The sequence below is a fragment of the Melanerpes formicivorus genome, unplaced genomic scaffold, assembly GCF_026170545.1.
Source record: "Melanerpes formicivorus ecotype bairdi unplaced genomic scaffold, bMelFor1.0.p_v2 SCAF_2, whole genome shotgun sequence".
Classification (NCBI taxonomy): Eukaryota; Metazoa; Chordata; class Aves; order Piciformes; family Picidae; genus Melanerpes; species Melanerpes formicivorus.
This window is the reverse complement of record NW_027142354.1, coordinates 47,914,618-47,930,695: the sequence shown is the minus strand read 5'-3', so window position 1 is coordinate 47,930,695 and position 16,078 is coordinate 47,914,618. Positions and strand designations below refer to the sequence as shown.

Here is a 16,078-nt window from a genome sequence, read left to right as displayed (position 1 = left end):
AGAAGTAATGCGGCGGGGACGGAGAGCCGGGGCCGTCCGGTAAGAGAGGCGACAAGCGGCGCGGTCGGCAGCCCCCCGCCGGCTGCAGTTGCCCGTCTCAGCCAACAGGTTGCACCGTTCCCCCTCGCTTGAGCCCCGGCGGCCGCTGCCCCGCGGTGCTGGGCTAGGGGCTGCGAGTGCCGGCGGGCTGCGCTGTGCCGAGCCGTGCCCAGCCGTGTCGGGGCGAAGTGCGCCGGGGCAGCGGGAGCTGGCAGGCTGCGGCGGCCGCCCCTCGCCGTGCCGCGGCTGTCTCCACTCCCTCTCCACGTCGGGGAGGCGGGAGGAGGGAGGGAGAGAGGGAGGGGGAAGGGGAGGAGGAGGAGGCCGCCGCCGTCCTCCATTTTGTGGCGGGGACAGAGCACTGCCGAGCGCGGCGCTGCCCGGCGGAGGGACGGGACGGGGAGGCGCGGAGGGAAGGCAGGAGGAGGAGAAGAAGAAGCGGGGGGGCGGGGGGCGAAGTCCGCGGAGGCAATTAGTGCTAATTAACGGAGGGGGCGCCGCGGCGGTGGCGGGCGAGGAGTAGGTCAGGGTCTCGGTCCGGCGGCAGGAGGAGGAGCGTGGGGAAAGGTGCTGGCCGCCGCCGCGGCTCCCGGAGGGGCGGCTGTTGACTTCCTCGCCCCCGCCCGCTTCTTTGCCCCTTCCAGCCACTGCCGCCCTCGGGGCGCGATGGCAGTTGGCGGCTGAAGGAGCCCCAGCGCCCTCCCCTGGACGAGGTAAGCGAACCGAGGGGTCCCGCGGGGGGCAGCGGCCAAGCCCAGCTCAGCCTTAACCCTGGGAAGTTCCCGGGAGGCGGCCGCGGGGGAGGCAGCGGTGCCCCCGCAGGAATGCCCCGATCGCGGGGCGGGGGGGTGAGGGGAAGCCGAGCCTAGCTGAGCCGAGCCGCCCCCGGAAGGATCCTGGGGTGGGACAGGAGGGGACGCGGCGGAGCCCGGAGCTGCCCCCGAGGTGGGTGTTCACGGAGGGAAGCGGCGAGGCTGCGGGGATCCCCATACCCAATCTCCGAGCTGCGGGAGGCGGGGGCCCCCTCCCCACCCCAGCTCCGGTCCGGCTGCCCGGCCGCTCCTGCTCTTCGTCCCGGGGTGTTGGCCGGGGAAAGCGGGGTCTGCAGGGCCGGGGCCGGGGGGGCGAGAAAAGGGGGAGCGGAGCCCGTAGCGCAGCCGTGGGCTGGTCTGGTTTTGCAGAAGTGGGTGTGCCAAGGAGACAGCTCAACAGGTCTCGGCACATTGCTCTGAAAACTCTACTTTGCACAGCAGAATTGGGTGTAATCCGGCAGGTTTAAGTGTCCGCAGCTTTCCTCCCCCCACTTCTACCTCCCCACTTTGAGCAGACTCGCTGATTTCTGACACGTTTCCTACGCTGGGTGGTTCGCTGCTGGGTTTTTTTTGGTGTGTTTTTGGACGCTGGGCAACTTGTCAGATGGAATAACTGCATTTTCCCTCCCCTGCTTGTAAAGAAATAAATTTTAGGACAAAAAAGTCATAAACAAACAAAACACCCCCAGAGCTAAAACTGGAGGTAGATAGTTAGGATTTGTTTTCCAGTCACTGTTGCAGTGTCCACCTTAAACAGCCCAGTGAGATTTCTCAGCAATCTGTAAGGTTTGGAGGGGCTGCCTCAGCCCTGTCCTGCACCTTGAGCCGTGGTCCCAGTTGGCTTGATGGGAGCTTAGCTCCCTTAAGCGTGGCCCACCAAGACCTGGCCCCTCGGGTGAGGGACCCTCTGCTGGGAGACGCAGAGGAGCCGCACAGAACCATGTCCAAGGACTGTGAAGGGTTTTCGTGTTGAGCTTCTCCAGCTCGGGACATTTCACCCAGGCCAAAGCTCGCTGGGGCCACCTTAAATTTTTTTACACGTGGGGACTTCTTGTTGATCGCAGCTTTAACTTTGGCATGGAGACGGCAGCAGCCTCCATCCTTCATCAGCAGGCTGGAGAAAATGGGTGGCGGAGACGGCAGGTTTATAATTAAGACGACCATGAAGTTGTTGTGAGCGCTCTTGGGTCTCTCTGTTTAATGGATAATTCCATCGCCAGGCTTTAACTTAGGCATTGCCTCCTCTGATGGGTTGGAGGGGGGGTGTGAGCTGACGGCTGCTGGCTGTTTGCTCGTAGTGTTGGGCCATAGACAAACAGTATAGGAAGAATTTACAGTGATTCTCCAAATATTTATGTTCTGTGCTGAAAATAAATAACAAACAGATGAAACTTGGGGGATTTGTTTTCAGAGTTCAGTGTGTTTGGAGGATGGCTGTGAGCTGTTAAGGGTGTTTCAAGCTAGTGAAAATTCAACTCTAATTTTACATATCTTTTATTTATAAACTTCAGATTAATTTAAGGAATTGTCTTGAGCTAATTTCAAGGTTCAGCAGCTGCATTTTTAAGCTGAACCTGTGCAAAGATAGCAGGCTGCGTGTTTTGTGGTGGAGAGGTTGTGTAGCTCCTGGACGAGAACAAACCACTTGGATTTTGTCTGGCTGGTTTGGGAGGCTCTGGAGGTTCAGTACCTGTTGGGATGAATCCTTACCTGCAGAAAAGAGAGAACAGGCTCAGCAAAGGTGATAAATGTCTTTCTCCCCAGCCCTGCTCAAGAGGTAATTGAATACCAGGGAAAGCTGCCTTCCAAAATGTGTGCATTGGGTATTTTTAACCATTCTGTTTCTTGCTGGGATGGGTACAGAGTTAGAGAGTGATGAGAAAGATGTGCTGTAGCATGATTCAGAGCTGTATGCAGGCAGAATTGCCACTTTGGGTATAGCAAGCTTTCAAAACATAAGCATCCTTGTTACCAGTCAGAACCATTAAAACCAAAGCCCATTTGGGGCTGAGAAGGACGTGGCACATGCCAGCTGGTAGCGTGATTTGCTGTGTTTTGTTAAGAGAGCAGTTAAACCAGGTTCTCCAGGCTAATGATTTAGACTTTTTTATTTTTAAAGCTGTTATTAAAATATCCTTGCTGTGCTAACTTTGAGTGCTTCTGATCTTTTTATAGCTAATGTTACAGTAATGGATTCCAAAGAATTGCTTCACTCGTCTGATCAAGACGACACGAGGAAAAATGCGCTCCTCAGTACCAAAGGAGGGATTGTGATGGACTTCCATCCACCCTTCAGGGGTGGAGCTACTGTCCAAGGCCCTGTGTCTACATCTCCTCTCCCTGCATCTTCTCAGTCCGATTCCAGTCAGCAACCTGCTTTGGCTGACTTTTCAAAAGGATTAGTAAACAATGTGCCTCAGCCAGACCTCTCCAAGGCGGTGTCGCTCTCGATGGGACTGTACATGTGTGAAACAGACTCCAAAGTGATGGGAAACGACCTTGGATTTTCACAGCAGGGCCAAATCACCGTCTCTTCTGGGGAAACGGACTTCAGGCTCCTGGAAGAAAGTATTGCCAACTTGAACAAGTCCTCGAGCCTGGCCGAGGACTCGAAGGGAGCCGGATCTTCTGAGGTGCCTCTTGAGCCGGATTTCCCAGGCATGGCTGCCCGCAATGTCCCTCTGGAGTCAGGAACTGCAGTCCAAAGCCAGGTTGGCTCGAATGGTGGCAACTTGAAGTTGTTCTCTGAAGACCAAAGCACCCTGGATATCCTCCAGGATTTAGAATTGCCGCCGGTGTCTCCTGGCAAAGAGCCCAATGGGAGCCCGTGGAGGCTTGACCCCTTGCTCGATGACGGTGGCTTGCTGTCCCCTATATCTGCAGATGATGCATTCCTCCTGGAAGGAACCCTTGCTGAAGACTGCAAGCCTCCTATTTTATCTGACACTAAACCTAAAATTAATGACCGTGGTGACCTTTTACCCAGTTCCAAAATGCCAATGCCTCAAGTGAAAACAGAAAAGGAAGACTTCATTGAACTCTGTACTCCTGGCATAAAGCAAGAAAACATGGGCCCAATTTATTGTCAGGCAAACTTCTCTGGGTCGAATCTGCTGGGTACTAAAGTCTCTGCCATCTCTATCCATGGTGTCAGTACCTCTGGGGGACAGATGTATCACTATGATTTAAATACTGCATCGCTCTCTCAGCAGCAGGATCAGAAACCAATTTTTAATATCATTCCATCTCTTCCTGCCGGTTCAGAAAATTGGAATAGGTGCCAGGGATCTGGGGATGAGACGTTAGCTCCTTTGGGAACGCTCAACCTCTCTGGCAGACCTGCTTTCTCTAATGGCTATTCAAGGTAATTGGTTTTTCCTTGCTCTTTATTAAAATGCTACAAGGATGTTTAGCATGGCTGTGTGCATGCCCCTTGGTTTGGGGGCGGGGGGGGGGGAGGAGAGGGGGTGTCATCTCTTGCCCGTTTGTCCGGTCAGACAGCGCTGGGGTGTGAGTATTTTACAGCGGGGTAGTAGTTTGAACACAGTGCTCAACTACTGGGATTAAAGGGGAGAAAAAAAGAGGAGGGGAGCTGGCATGCTTGAAAAGAGAAATAGCTCTGTACCAATTCTAAGACACAACCTAGAGTGAAAACTGAGTGCGTGGCAGAAGGATCCATGCAGAAGGAAGAGGTCTAGAAGGAAGTAATTTCTGTGTATGCAAAAGCTGCTTCTTTCTCAAGAGTTAGGGGATCGATTGCTCTGGGGTGGTTGGTTTTGGTGTTTTTTTTTTTCCTCCCTAGTGTTACTCAAATGTTATGCACAAAAATAACTTGGGTTGCTGGGTAAATTTCTAGAATTGCATTTAAGCTGCAGTGGAGTTTTAGCTTTGCTGGGTTTTGCATTTGCCTTACATGGCGAAGAAGATTCCGCGTAGGAAGCACTCAGCAGTTTGTTTAATAACTGCATTTAAAGAGATAAGGATGTTTGCAGGGAGATTTAAACATACCTGGAATTTAACTCTTTAAACAGGGCTGCAGGAGGGCTTGCTTTGTAGGTGGTTCTTGAGAGCAGGGTATTTTGGGGGAGCTGGTTAGTACGTGTTGTGAGTGACTCTGGAGTAGTGTTTACTACGAGTGGTTCCATGGTGCTGATGTTCAACCAAATCACTTTTCCTCAGCCCTTCAGGAGCGAGGGGGATGGTGGCAGCTTCTCAGTGTCCCATCTCCTTGCAGTGAGGACAGGTTCTGATGTGTGTCTGCACCTGGTTGTATGTTTTCCCTGCCTCTGCTCTTTGTTTCACGTGCGCTCGCTCCAGCACAGCATTCGATCGCAATGGAGGAGGAGGATTTTGTTGTGGGGTCTTGGTTAGAAATGGCTCTTAGAGTCCTAATATGTCCAAGTAATTGTAGCCTTTTCATGAAGGATCTGGTTTAAGTTTGGTTTGGGTTTTTTTTTTGTTGCCCCACTGAGAATTGATCCCTGGGGTGTTCACCACCAGTCCCGGGGCTCTCCCTACCCAGTGTTTGTTCCCTTTTCCCACGGGTGGAATGAGGTGTGTGAGCATTTCTTCTTTGTTTCGGGAAGGCAACTTTTTTTGCCTGCTTGCATTCGAGATTTCTTTCATAATTGTTGATTTCTGCAGTGTGAAGGCATGGTTGGGTTTTGGTGGTGTGGTGTTTTGTTTGGGTTGGCTTTTTTTTTTGCCTGTGAAGCATTTAAAGCCATTTTTAATGTAAGAAAAATCAGGGTTTGTGGATCGATTCGGCTTCAATTCTTGGCTGTTGAATGTGACTTATTTATTTTGACTGAGTAGAAATCCTTTGTGCTAACCTTTTGCAGTCCACCTTGTTTGTAGTTTGTCTCCTGGGGGTGTTTTTTTGGTAGCATGTTTTTATTTTGCTCTCACTTTAACGGCAAGCACCATAAAAACTGTGTCAAAGGAAGATGAACCCTTCCCGGGTCTGGGAGGTGAATTTCAGTGACTGTTGAAATGAGCAGATTCCTCCTAGCTGTGGAAACATCACTTGGGAAAATACCTCTGTGAAGTTCATGCCTTGTTTTTATTTTGTGGAGTTACTGAAGTAGCTCCAAGGAGAGTCCCAGGCAGGGGTGCTCTGCGTGTGAAGCTTTGCCCGACTTTGGGGGAATTCCATCAACAATTTAATTCTGCTGTAGTGTCAGGAAAAGCCCACTGAATACTACAGAATCCCTCTGATCCCAGGGAGGAGAGGCCAGCCAGCAGTGCCTGAGGTTCTGGTGGCTATTAAGAAGCAGGTTTGTGCTGGGGGTGTTTGTGTTGGAGCTAAGCAGGCAGCGCTGGTGGGGGAGCATCCCGGGCACGGCGGGCAGGGATCAGCCTGCACCGCGGGACAGCGTTAACAACGCTGTGCTGCTACAAGTGTTTGCCTTCTTGCTTTCTGCAAGCTCGCCCTCCATCTTCTTGCTTTCTTTTGCCTTAAGAGAATGGATTTACGTTTGTTTTTTGTGTTGGGTTTTTTTTTCCTTAATTTAAGAAATGTGTAAAGAATTTTGGGGTGGCTCCAAGTTGAGTTTTGCATTAAAATTCGGCATTCCCAGCTTTTATGGCTCCTGTCCTTGCTTCCTAAGGATTTCTGCACACTGAAGCTACCAAGCCCAATTCTAAACCCGACATCAGTTGGGTTTATTTTTTGTTATGGCTCACAAAATGCAGGCAACTCCATTTTCTGTGTAAAAATATTGGAGATACTAAATGGACTCGGGGTTTGAAGAGGCAATTCTCTTTCTTCCTGAACCTCGGGCAGAGATATTTTGGTTTCAACTGGCTTAGTCTAAGGTGCTGCATTGTGGATCTGTTTGTTTTCTCTTACAGGAGACTTAACAAAATTGGCATTTGTTTTAGAAACAAAGCAAGGATTATCCTGCCAGGTTCCTGTGGTGGTTTCTCTTTTATTGTGTGAGGTGAAGGCTGGGATTTGGAGAGCAAGGAATTGCTAAATTTTCATTTCCAGTGGGAAATATTTCTTGGTGGAATGATTTGGCTCTTCCTACCATTAATTATGTAGTGAGCACAGGGAAGGAAAGCTGCCTGTGCTGGTGTTCAGGCAGTGTTTAATCTGGTTTGATGCAAAGGGTGTGATGGTGCCTCTTTGTAGACGCACACTTTAGAGCTGATGCTGTGCAGGTCTTGAGCGAGGCACAACGTGTTGGCTTTAATGAGACTAGTGATAATCAGGACTGAGAAAACTAATCAATTTTCCAGGGGATGGCAGGGCTCACTTGGAAATTAAAAAGGAGAGTATTGAACTTCAGAGGCTTGTTCGATGTGAATGGATTGGCAATAGTCGATAAATCGCCGCCTGCAGCTGGGGGTTGCAGGAGTCTGCCAGGGCTTGTGCTGATGGGCAGGGTTTGGAGCTGCAGCTCAGGGTTTCAGCAGCTGGTACTCAAAATCCTCTGGAGCAGCAGCGAAACTCCAAAGCCAACAGGTCAGCTTTGTGGTGGGGTTGCTTTAGTGAGGTCTTCCAGTGGCTGATCAATTGCAGTGGGCCCAGCTCAGGTGGATGGAATAAGGACGGAGGGGGGAAGAAGGGAGACTGATACAATTTGCCTTAGATTTTCTTCAATGGCAGAAGCAAGCCAGCATCTGGAAGAGGAGTACAACAGGCTGGGAGCATTTGGGAAATGCTTTGCTGAAGAATGAGAGGGTTTGATGCTGTCTGTCTCCGATGGGATGTTCTTTGTGATTTACAACAAAAACTCCAGAGCAAACTGTTAAATTTCAAGGAAATTATTTTAGCAATGCACACACCCCTAGGACTCTTGTGTGGTATATACATTAAATCCAACACTCAACCTTTTCATTCCTCCCACTTCCTGGAGATGTGGCTTGTTATGGGGGGAGTGAAGGCTGCTGAGAAACAAGGCAGCCACACAGGGGTTTCTGAGTGAGGGAAAAACCTCAGCCAGCAGCTGGAATCTGCAGCAACTGGGCCCCACTGGCAGTGTTAGGACTTCTCTTGTTACATTTGACATCGTTCCTAGTACTTAAGCTTGTGGGGGATAAGGATCATTAAGGAAGTTTAAGAAAGGGCAAGAGCTGAGTGAAGCCTCGAAAGAGGAGGAGAGGCTGGAAGGGGGAGCGGCTGTTGCTGGTCGGTCACAGTCCAAAGCTGTGCTCACAGGAGCTGTTACCTTTCTGCTGTCACTCTGCAGCTGGGATTCTCCTTGGACTGGGATATTTTACTAGAAGGAAGGGGGGAAAAGTGATCATTTGCTAGAAATGGTAAAGGTCAGTTGTCCGTTTATCTTACTGCATTGTTCCAGCTTGGCCCTTGGCCAAGGCCGGTGGTTTGGCAGGGCTGGATGTTGTGCTTTAAGTGTTGTCTGACTCAGCAGTATATAATGTATGGGCCATATGGAAATGGGCCTTTTTTAATCATTCTATTTTGATACAGAAACCAGACTTGTTATTTGGAGGGAGTGCTCGGGGTTTCAGCCGTCTGTGTTGTGATTTGTCAGCTTAATGTAATACTGTACTTGGGGTTTGGGTCTTGGACATGCCCAGCACAAAATCTAATGGTTCTGGCAGAAAGTGGGGAGCTGGGAATGTCCTGCAGAACATCCTCTGAGGTGCCATGGAGAGGCAGCTTGAGAAATGATAGTGGTGTAAGATGGAGCCCGCTGCTTCCAGCTGTGGCTGAGCCGTTCAGCTGCCTGATGGCTGAGGAGTGTTTTCACAATTCCAACCCAAATTGGTGATTTCTGCTGATTTGTTTCCCCCTACAATGATCTCAATTTTAAACAGAGCTTGTAAAACACAAATTCACTTTTGTGGCCCTTTCCTTGGCACCATCTCTGTTGGAGAACCTGGACCTCAAGGTCCTGCCCCACAAAGCAAGGCTCAGATGTTCTGTCTTGTTTGTGCAAGAAAAAAGAACTCCTGAGTGTTTCATAGAGTTATGGCATGGTTGGGATTGGAAGGGACCTTAAAGATTATTAGTTCCAACCCCCTGCCGAGGGCAGGGCCACCTTTCACTAGACCAGGCTGCTCAAGGCCCCATCCAGCCTGGCCTTCAACACTTTTACATTTCTGACAATGCTCCAGCAGAGCAGCCAAAACAGCCTTACCTTCAAGGCTAGGACTTCACTTCGGCACGAATCAAATTAGACGTTTTTTCCCCAAATGGCTTTTTCCTTCATGCATTGCATTGGGCATGCAATAGTTTGGGTTGGAATAGACCTTAAAGATCATCCAGTTCCAACCACCTGCTGTGGACAGAGACACCTTCCACTAGCCCAGGTTGCTCAAGGCCTCATCCAACCTGGCCTTCAACACTTCGAGGGAGGGGGCATCCACAGCCTCCCTGGGCAGCCTGTTTCAGTGCCTCCCCACCATCACTGTCAAGAATTTCTTCCTAATCTCTAGTCTGCATCTCCTCTCTTCCAGTTTCAATCCATGGCCTCTCATCCTATGTCTACAAACCCTTGTTAAATGACTCTTCCTGGCTTTCTTGTAGCGCCTGCTAAGGCTGCTCTAAGGTTGAACCCCTTCTGCTCTTCTGCTGGTGGCGAGAGCAAAACTAGAGTTAGAATAGAATAGAATTAACCAGGTTGGAAAAGACCTTTGAGGTCATCAAGTCCAACCTATCACCCAACACCACCTAATCAACTAAACCAAGGCACCAAGTGCCTCATTCAGTCTCTTCCAAAACACCTCCAGTGATGGTGACTCCACCACCTCCCTGGGCAGCTCATTCCAATGGGCAATCGCTCTTTCCATGAAAAACTTCTTCCTAACATCCAGCTTAAACGTCCCCTGGTACAGCTTGAGACTGTGTCCTCTTGTTCTGATACTGGCTGCCTGGGAGAAGAGACCAACCCCCACCTGGCTACAACCTCCCTTCAGGTAGTTGTAGACAGTGATGAGGTCTCCTCTGAGCCTCCTCTGAATCAACTCACAGATCTGCTCATAAATGTGAAATATATAGACTCAGGGGATCATTAAGGTTGGAAAAGACCTCGTCAAGTCCAACACCACCATGGCAACTAAACCATGTTTTGAGATGGACGAGATTGGATGATGGATGGGATTCAAAAGGGGCACCAGCTTTGGAAAATGGTTGAAGTGACTTTATCAGGCAGGGAGTACCAAGGTGAAGATGCCCAGCATGGAGAAGACAAAGGAATCATGGAATTGTTTTGGTTGGAAAAACTCTCTAAGATCATCCAGTCCATCCATCCACCTAAAACCATCATGGCCATTAAACCATGTTGCCAAGGGCCATGTCCACACACTTCTTGAACACCACTGTGTATTTTTCCACTCCTACATCAGGTATTTACTCTGTCACAGGTTACTTTTACACTGTGAGAACAAATTGGTCTGGAGGATGCAAATTTTCATCAGTAAATTTGCAGACAACACCAAGCTGGAGGCAGGAATTGATCTGCTGGAGGGTAGAGAGGCTCTGCAGAGAGACCTCGACAGGCTGGGCAGATGGGCAGAGTCCAAGGGCAGGAGATTGAACACATCCAAGTGCTGGGTTCTGCACATTGGCCACAACAACCCCATGCAGGCTGGGGTCAGAGTGGCTGGAGAGCAGCCAGGCAGAGAGGGACCTGGGGGTACTGGTTGATGGGAGGCTGAACATGAGCCTGCAGTGTGTCCAGGCAGCCAGGAGGGCCAATGGCATCCTGGCCTGCATCAGGAACAGTGTGGCCAGCAGGAGCAGGGAGGTCATTCTGCCCCTGTACACTGCACTGGTTAAGCCACACCTCGAGTTCTGTGTCCAGTTCTGGGCCCCTCAGTTTAGGAAGGAGGTTGAGTTGCTGGAAGGTGTCCAGAGAAGGGCAACAAGTTGGTGAGGGGCTTGGAATACAAGTCCTATGAAGAGAGGCTGAGGGAGCTGGGGCTGCTTAGCCTGGAGAGGAGGAGACTCAGGGGTGACCTTATTGCTCTCTACAACTTCCTGAAGGGAGGTTGTAGACAGGTGGTGGTTGGTCTCTTCTCCCAGGCAGCCAGCACCAGAACAAGAGGACACAGTCCCAGGCTGCGCCAGGGGAGGTTTAGGCTGGAGGTTAGGAGGAAGTTCTATACAGAGAGAGTGATTGCCCATTGGAATGGGCTGCCTGGGGAGGTGGTGGAGTCACCATCACTGGAGGTGTTTTGGAAGAGACTGAATGAGGCACTTGGTGCCTTGGTTTAGTTGATTAGGTGGTGTTGGGTGATAGGTGGTGGAGTCACCATCATTGGAGGTGTTCAGGAGGAGACTTGATGGGGTGCTTGGTGCTATGGTTTAGTTGTTTAGGTGGGTTGGATTGGTTGAAGGATTGGATGCGATGATCTTGAAGGTCTCTTCCAACCTGGTCTGGTCTATTCTATTCTATTCATCATTTTTTGCTTGGGTAGTGGCTGGTCTGACAACTTGACTGCTCTAGTAGGGTGGTAGCAGAACTTTCAGGCACACATCTTTCTGTTTTCCTTTTTAATTGATGTGCAATATTCACTTGAGAGAAGACTTCCAACTCCTTAACCTCTCACCTAGTGTAAGCTGGTTGTAATAAGCTAGTAAGTGTTTTGACTAGTTCTGTTTTTTAGTAGCCTGTGGCTTCTGGTTTTCTTCACAGTGGATCCCTCATTTGCTCCAAAAAGCAGCAGTGTTGACACTTGAGTGAAACATGTGATTTGGAGTCTTTTTCTTAGGACATTGTGTTAAATCTCCTTACCACTGTCCTGGGAAGCATTGGTTCCCACACCACTGGATGCTACCATCAGTGTCTTCTCTACTTATAAGAGGAGAGCAAATACTCAGCCCTCAGAAATTTGCCTGAGAGAAAATGAACATCTGTGCCTTGGTGGTGACTTCTTCTCACAACCCCCTTGTTTGTGGAGTACTGCTAAACACAAATAAATCTCCATGAATTTTCTGGGGTAGAGGAAGGCTGCCTAAGCTGATGTCCTACCACTGGTGGGCCAGTGCAGCATAAAATGTGTGTTCTGCAGATGGTTCCAAGTGTCATCACTGGGATCACAGAATCATTGAGTGCTAGGGGTTGGAAGGGACCTCTGGAGAGCAGCAGCTCCAGCCCCCTTTCCAAAGCAGGGTCACCTAGGGCAGGTCACACAGGAATGCATCCAGAGCTGTCTTGAAAGTCTCCGGAGAAGGAGACTCCACAACCTCTCTGGGCAGCCTGCTGCTGGGCTCCAGCACCCCCACAACAAAGAAGTTCCTTTTCATATCGAGGTGGAAGCTGGACATCAGCCAGCAATGGGGACCTGCAGCCCAGAAGGCAAATGGCATCCTGGGCAGCATCAAAAATAGAGTGGCCAAGAGACAGAGAGAGGTAATTCTGCCTCTCTGCTCTGGTGAGTCCTCGCCGGAGTGCTCTGGGGCTCCCAATACAAGAGGATCATGGACCTGCTGGGCAGGGTCCAGAGGAGGCCATGAAGATGGTCAGAGGGCTGGAAAACTTCCCCTGTGGGGTCAGGCTTGGGAGAGTTGGGGATGTTCAGCCTGGAAATGAGAAGGCTCTGGGGAGACCTTAGAGCTGTAGTTTAATATCTGACAGGGACCTCCATGAAAGCTGGGGAGGGACTGTTTAGAAGGGCCTGTGGGGGTAGGATGAGGGGCAATGGTTTGTAGCTAGAGCAGGGCAGATTGAGGTTGGACAGCAGGAGGAAGTTCTTCACAGTGAGAGGGTAATGAGACACCGTTACAGGTTGCCCAGGGATGTGGTTGACATCCTACCCTGATGATATTCAGGATCAGACTTGATGTGGCCCTGGGCAGCCTGATCTAGTTGAAAGTGTCACTGCTGCCTGCATGGGGTTTGTACAAGATGAGCTTGGAGGGTGCCTTCCAACCCAATGCATTCTGTGGTTCTGTGACAGCCATTTCTAATGCAGTCCATACTTGAGCAGCCAGGACACTCAGATCCCAGGGGTTAATCCTATTCCCAGCCCTGGGTTCTGGACATACTAGGCAGATAGTGTCAGTAGACAGCCTCATCCCTGTGGGACAAAAGTGAACCAGTACAGCTGGAATAGATGACCCTCACAAAACAGAATAATGTCAGCTCATTGTCTTGGTGCTGAATTCACAGGCACCAGCCTCACGTATCTGTGGGGGGAAAAAATTCAATGCAACCATTGCAGCTCCTCTGGGCTGTGTGTGAGGCTGAGATGGCTAAATCCAGCTGCTTACAGTTCAAACTGGGTCTTCACTGGGCACCTGCAGAGGAACCAGGACAGAGGATCAGGGCAACCCTTGATAGCAACCCAGGCTGGGGGATGATGAGGTTGAGAGCAGCCCTGCAGAAAAAAACTTGGTGGTGCTGGTGGATGAGAAGCTAGATGTGAGCCAGCAATGGCTCTTGCAGCCCAGAAGGCCAGTGGCAGTCTGGGCTGCATCAAAAGCAGCATGGCAAACAGATGGAGAGAGCTGATTCTGCTGCTCTGGTGATACCTCGCCTGCAGTGCTATGTCCAGCTCTGGGATCCCCAACGCAAGAGGGACATGGATCTGCTGGAGTGGTTCCAGAGCACCTCCCCTATGGGGACAGGTTAAGGGAGTTGGGGCTGTTCAGCCTGGAGAAGACAAGGCTTTGGAGAGACCTTAGCACAGCCTTCCAGTACCTGAAGAGGATCTACAGAAAGGCTGGGGAGGGACTGTTTAGAAGGGCCTGTGGTGACAGGATGAGGAGGAATGGTTTGAAACTGGAGCAGGGTAGGTTTAGGTTGGACATCAGGAGGGCAAGTTCTTTTCAATGAGGGTGGTGAAATACTGGAAGAGGTCCCATCCCTGGAGACATTCAGGATCAGACTTGATATGGCCCTGGGAAACCTGATCTAGTTGGAGGTGTCCCTGCTGAGTGCAGGAAGGGTTTGGACAAGATGCCCTTTGAGGGTCCCTTCCAACCTGATGCAGTCTGTGAATCTGCAGAAGTGTGAGGGCAACCAGCATGAAGTGTAACCCATCTGTGTTGTGGAGCACTTCAGTGTCACAGACTTAATTAAAAGGAAACTGAAAGATTGGATGTGCAGCTCTGGCTGCCTTCCCACAGCAGGACCAGGAGGGGTGGCTTGTCCCCCCCTGCTTAACGAGTCCAGCACCTTGGATGATGGTGGTTGCTGGAGGGGTGAGTAATGGTGCTTCCAGCAGCAGTGTGTTGGCTTGGGAAAACAATTTAGTGCAATTACTTTGTCTCTCCTGGAGGTTTTTCTCCCTACCTCATCTTCACTCCAAAGAAGGTGTAATGTTGTGCACATGGCCTCCTACATCCTCGCCTGACTCAGCTTGGGCTAACCTCTGCCGTGACGTTCTCTGGCAGGCTTCTGCTCCTGGCTGCAGCAAAGTCTCCCTGTGTGTGAGCTGCTGAGCTGCTTGAAATGGAAGTGTGTGAGCTGTGGCAGAAGCACATCTGCTCTGCTGCTGGAAGGGAGGAACGCTCTGCAGAAGGGTCTGGCCAGGCTGGATCAATGGGCTGAGGTCAGTGGGATGGGGTTCAGCAGGGCCAAGTGGTGAGTCCTGCACTTGGGTCACAACAACCCCCATGAGCCAGCAGTGTGCTCAGGTAGCCAAGAAGGCCACCAGCATCCTGGCTTGGATCAGCAGTGGTGTGGCCAGCAGGAGCAGGGAAGTGACTGTGCCTCTGGACTGGGCATTGTTGAGGCCACAGCTCAAATCCTGGGTTCAGTTTTGGGGCCCTCACTCCAAGAAGGGCATTGAGGGGCTGGAGCAGGTCCAGAGAAGGGCAACAAAGCTGATGAAAGGTCTGGAGAACAGGGCTGGTGAGGAGCAGCTGAGGGAACTGGGGTTGTTTAGTCTGGAGAAGAGGAGGCTGAAGGGAGACCTTCTGGTTCTCTGCAGCTCCCTGAAAGGAGATTGGAGTCAAGTGGGGATTGGGCTCTTCTCCATAGTATGAGGTGTCAGAGCAAGAGAAAATGACCTGAAATTGTGCCAGGGGAGGTTTAGTTTGAAGATTAGGAGCAATTTCTTTGCTGCAAGAGTGGTCAGGCATTGGAACAGGCTGCCCAGGGAGGTGGTGGAGTCTTCATCACTGGAGGTGTTCAAGAAACCTGTGAACATGGCACGTGGGGACATGGTTTGATGGCTGTGTTGGTGTTGGGTCAACAGTTGGACTCTGATCTTGAAGGGCTTTTCCAGCTAAAACAGCTCCATGATTCATCCCACGGCTGCTCACGTGTGCCAGAGGTGTGCTCTGGCAGTCACCATGAGGTGTAACCCACAGCTTCCCAAGTTCTTGCCCAGGGCCACCACCTGGCCTTCAGTTTTGTAATGCAGGTGATGTCAACTTGTCTTGCTGTGTGTGAAACTTCAGTTTAGATTCCAGGACACAATGTTACTGATCCAGGATATCATGTAGAGTTCTGTAATAATGGTTCCTTAAATCAATAATCACTGTGATTGTGTGGATTTCTGGAGGAAATTGTGCTCCTCAGAGTTTGTCTTGACATCTTGAGTGGAGTGTATGGCTCTACCAGCCTACTGCTGGGCACTGAACTGCTGGAGAGAGTCCAGAGGAGGCCATGAAGATGATCAGAGGGCTGGAACACCTGCCCTATGGAGACAGGCTAGGAGAGGTGGGGCTGTTCTGGATGGAGAAGAGAAGGCTCCAGGGAGACCTTAGAGACCTTAGAGCAGCCTTCAGATACCTGAAAGGGCTACAGGAGAGATGGGGAGGGACTTTGTACAAAGGCATGGAGTGACAGCATGAGGGGGAATGGCTTCAAACTGGAAGAAGCTTGATTTAAATGAGACATTGAGAAGGAATTCCTGCCTGTGAGGGTGGTGAGATGCTGGAACAAGTTGCCCAGGGAGGTTGTGGAAGCCCCCTCCCTGGAGGTGTCCAAGGCCAGGTTGGATGAGGCCTTGGATCAACCTGGTCTAGTGAGAGGTGTCCCTGCCCACGGCAGGGGGTTATAACTAGCTGATCTTTAAGGCTCCTTCCCACCCCAACCAGCCTGGGATTCTGTGGTTCTGTGTAGTTTACTCAATACTCAGCTGATGAAGCTGATTTTATAGCTTTGGGGCTTGGGGTTTTGTTTGCCTTGGTTTTATTTTTGAGGCTCTGAGATCTGATGCTTTGAGTATCAGGAAAATGGAGGAAAGTCCTCTAATTGTCCTTATTTGGCAGAAGGTGTTCCTGCCCATGGCAGGGGGGTCAGAACTAGATGATGTTTTGGGCTCCCTTCCAATCAAACCATTCTATGAATCTCAGAGCT

At 50.7% G+C, this 16,078-nt stretch overlaps 1 protein-coding gene across 2 annotated transcripts in view; it reads left to right on the top strand.

Moving 5' to 3' along the window:
• The first annotated feature begins 395 nt into the window (after positions 1 to 395).
• The window catches only part of NR3C1 (nuclear receptor subfamily 3 group C member 1), a 96,448-nt gene continuing 80,765 nt past the window's right edge, over positions 396 to 16,078 (top strand). The window contains exons 1-2 of one of the 2 annotated variants that reach the window (XM_068159045.1): positions 396 to 752; positions 3,027 to 4,215. In XM_068159045.1, coding sequence (XP_068015146.1) covers positions 3,041 to 4,215 — 1,175 coding nt within the window. In that variant the 5' untranslated portion in view covers positions 396 to 752; positions 3,027 to 3,040. Of the gene's footprint in view, positions 753 to 850; positions 985 to 3,026; positions 4,216 to 16,078 lie in introns of those variants that run through there. The other variant, XM_068159053.1, reaches the window with a different exon arrangement.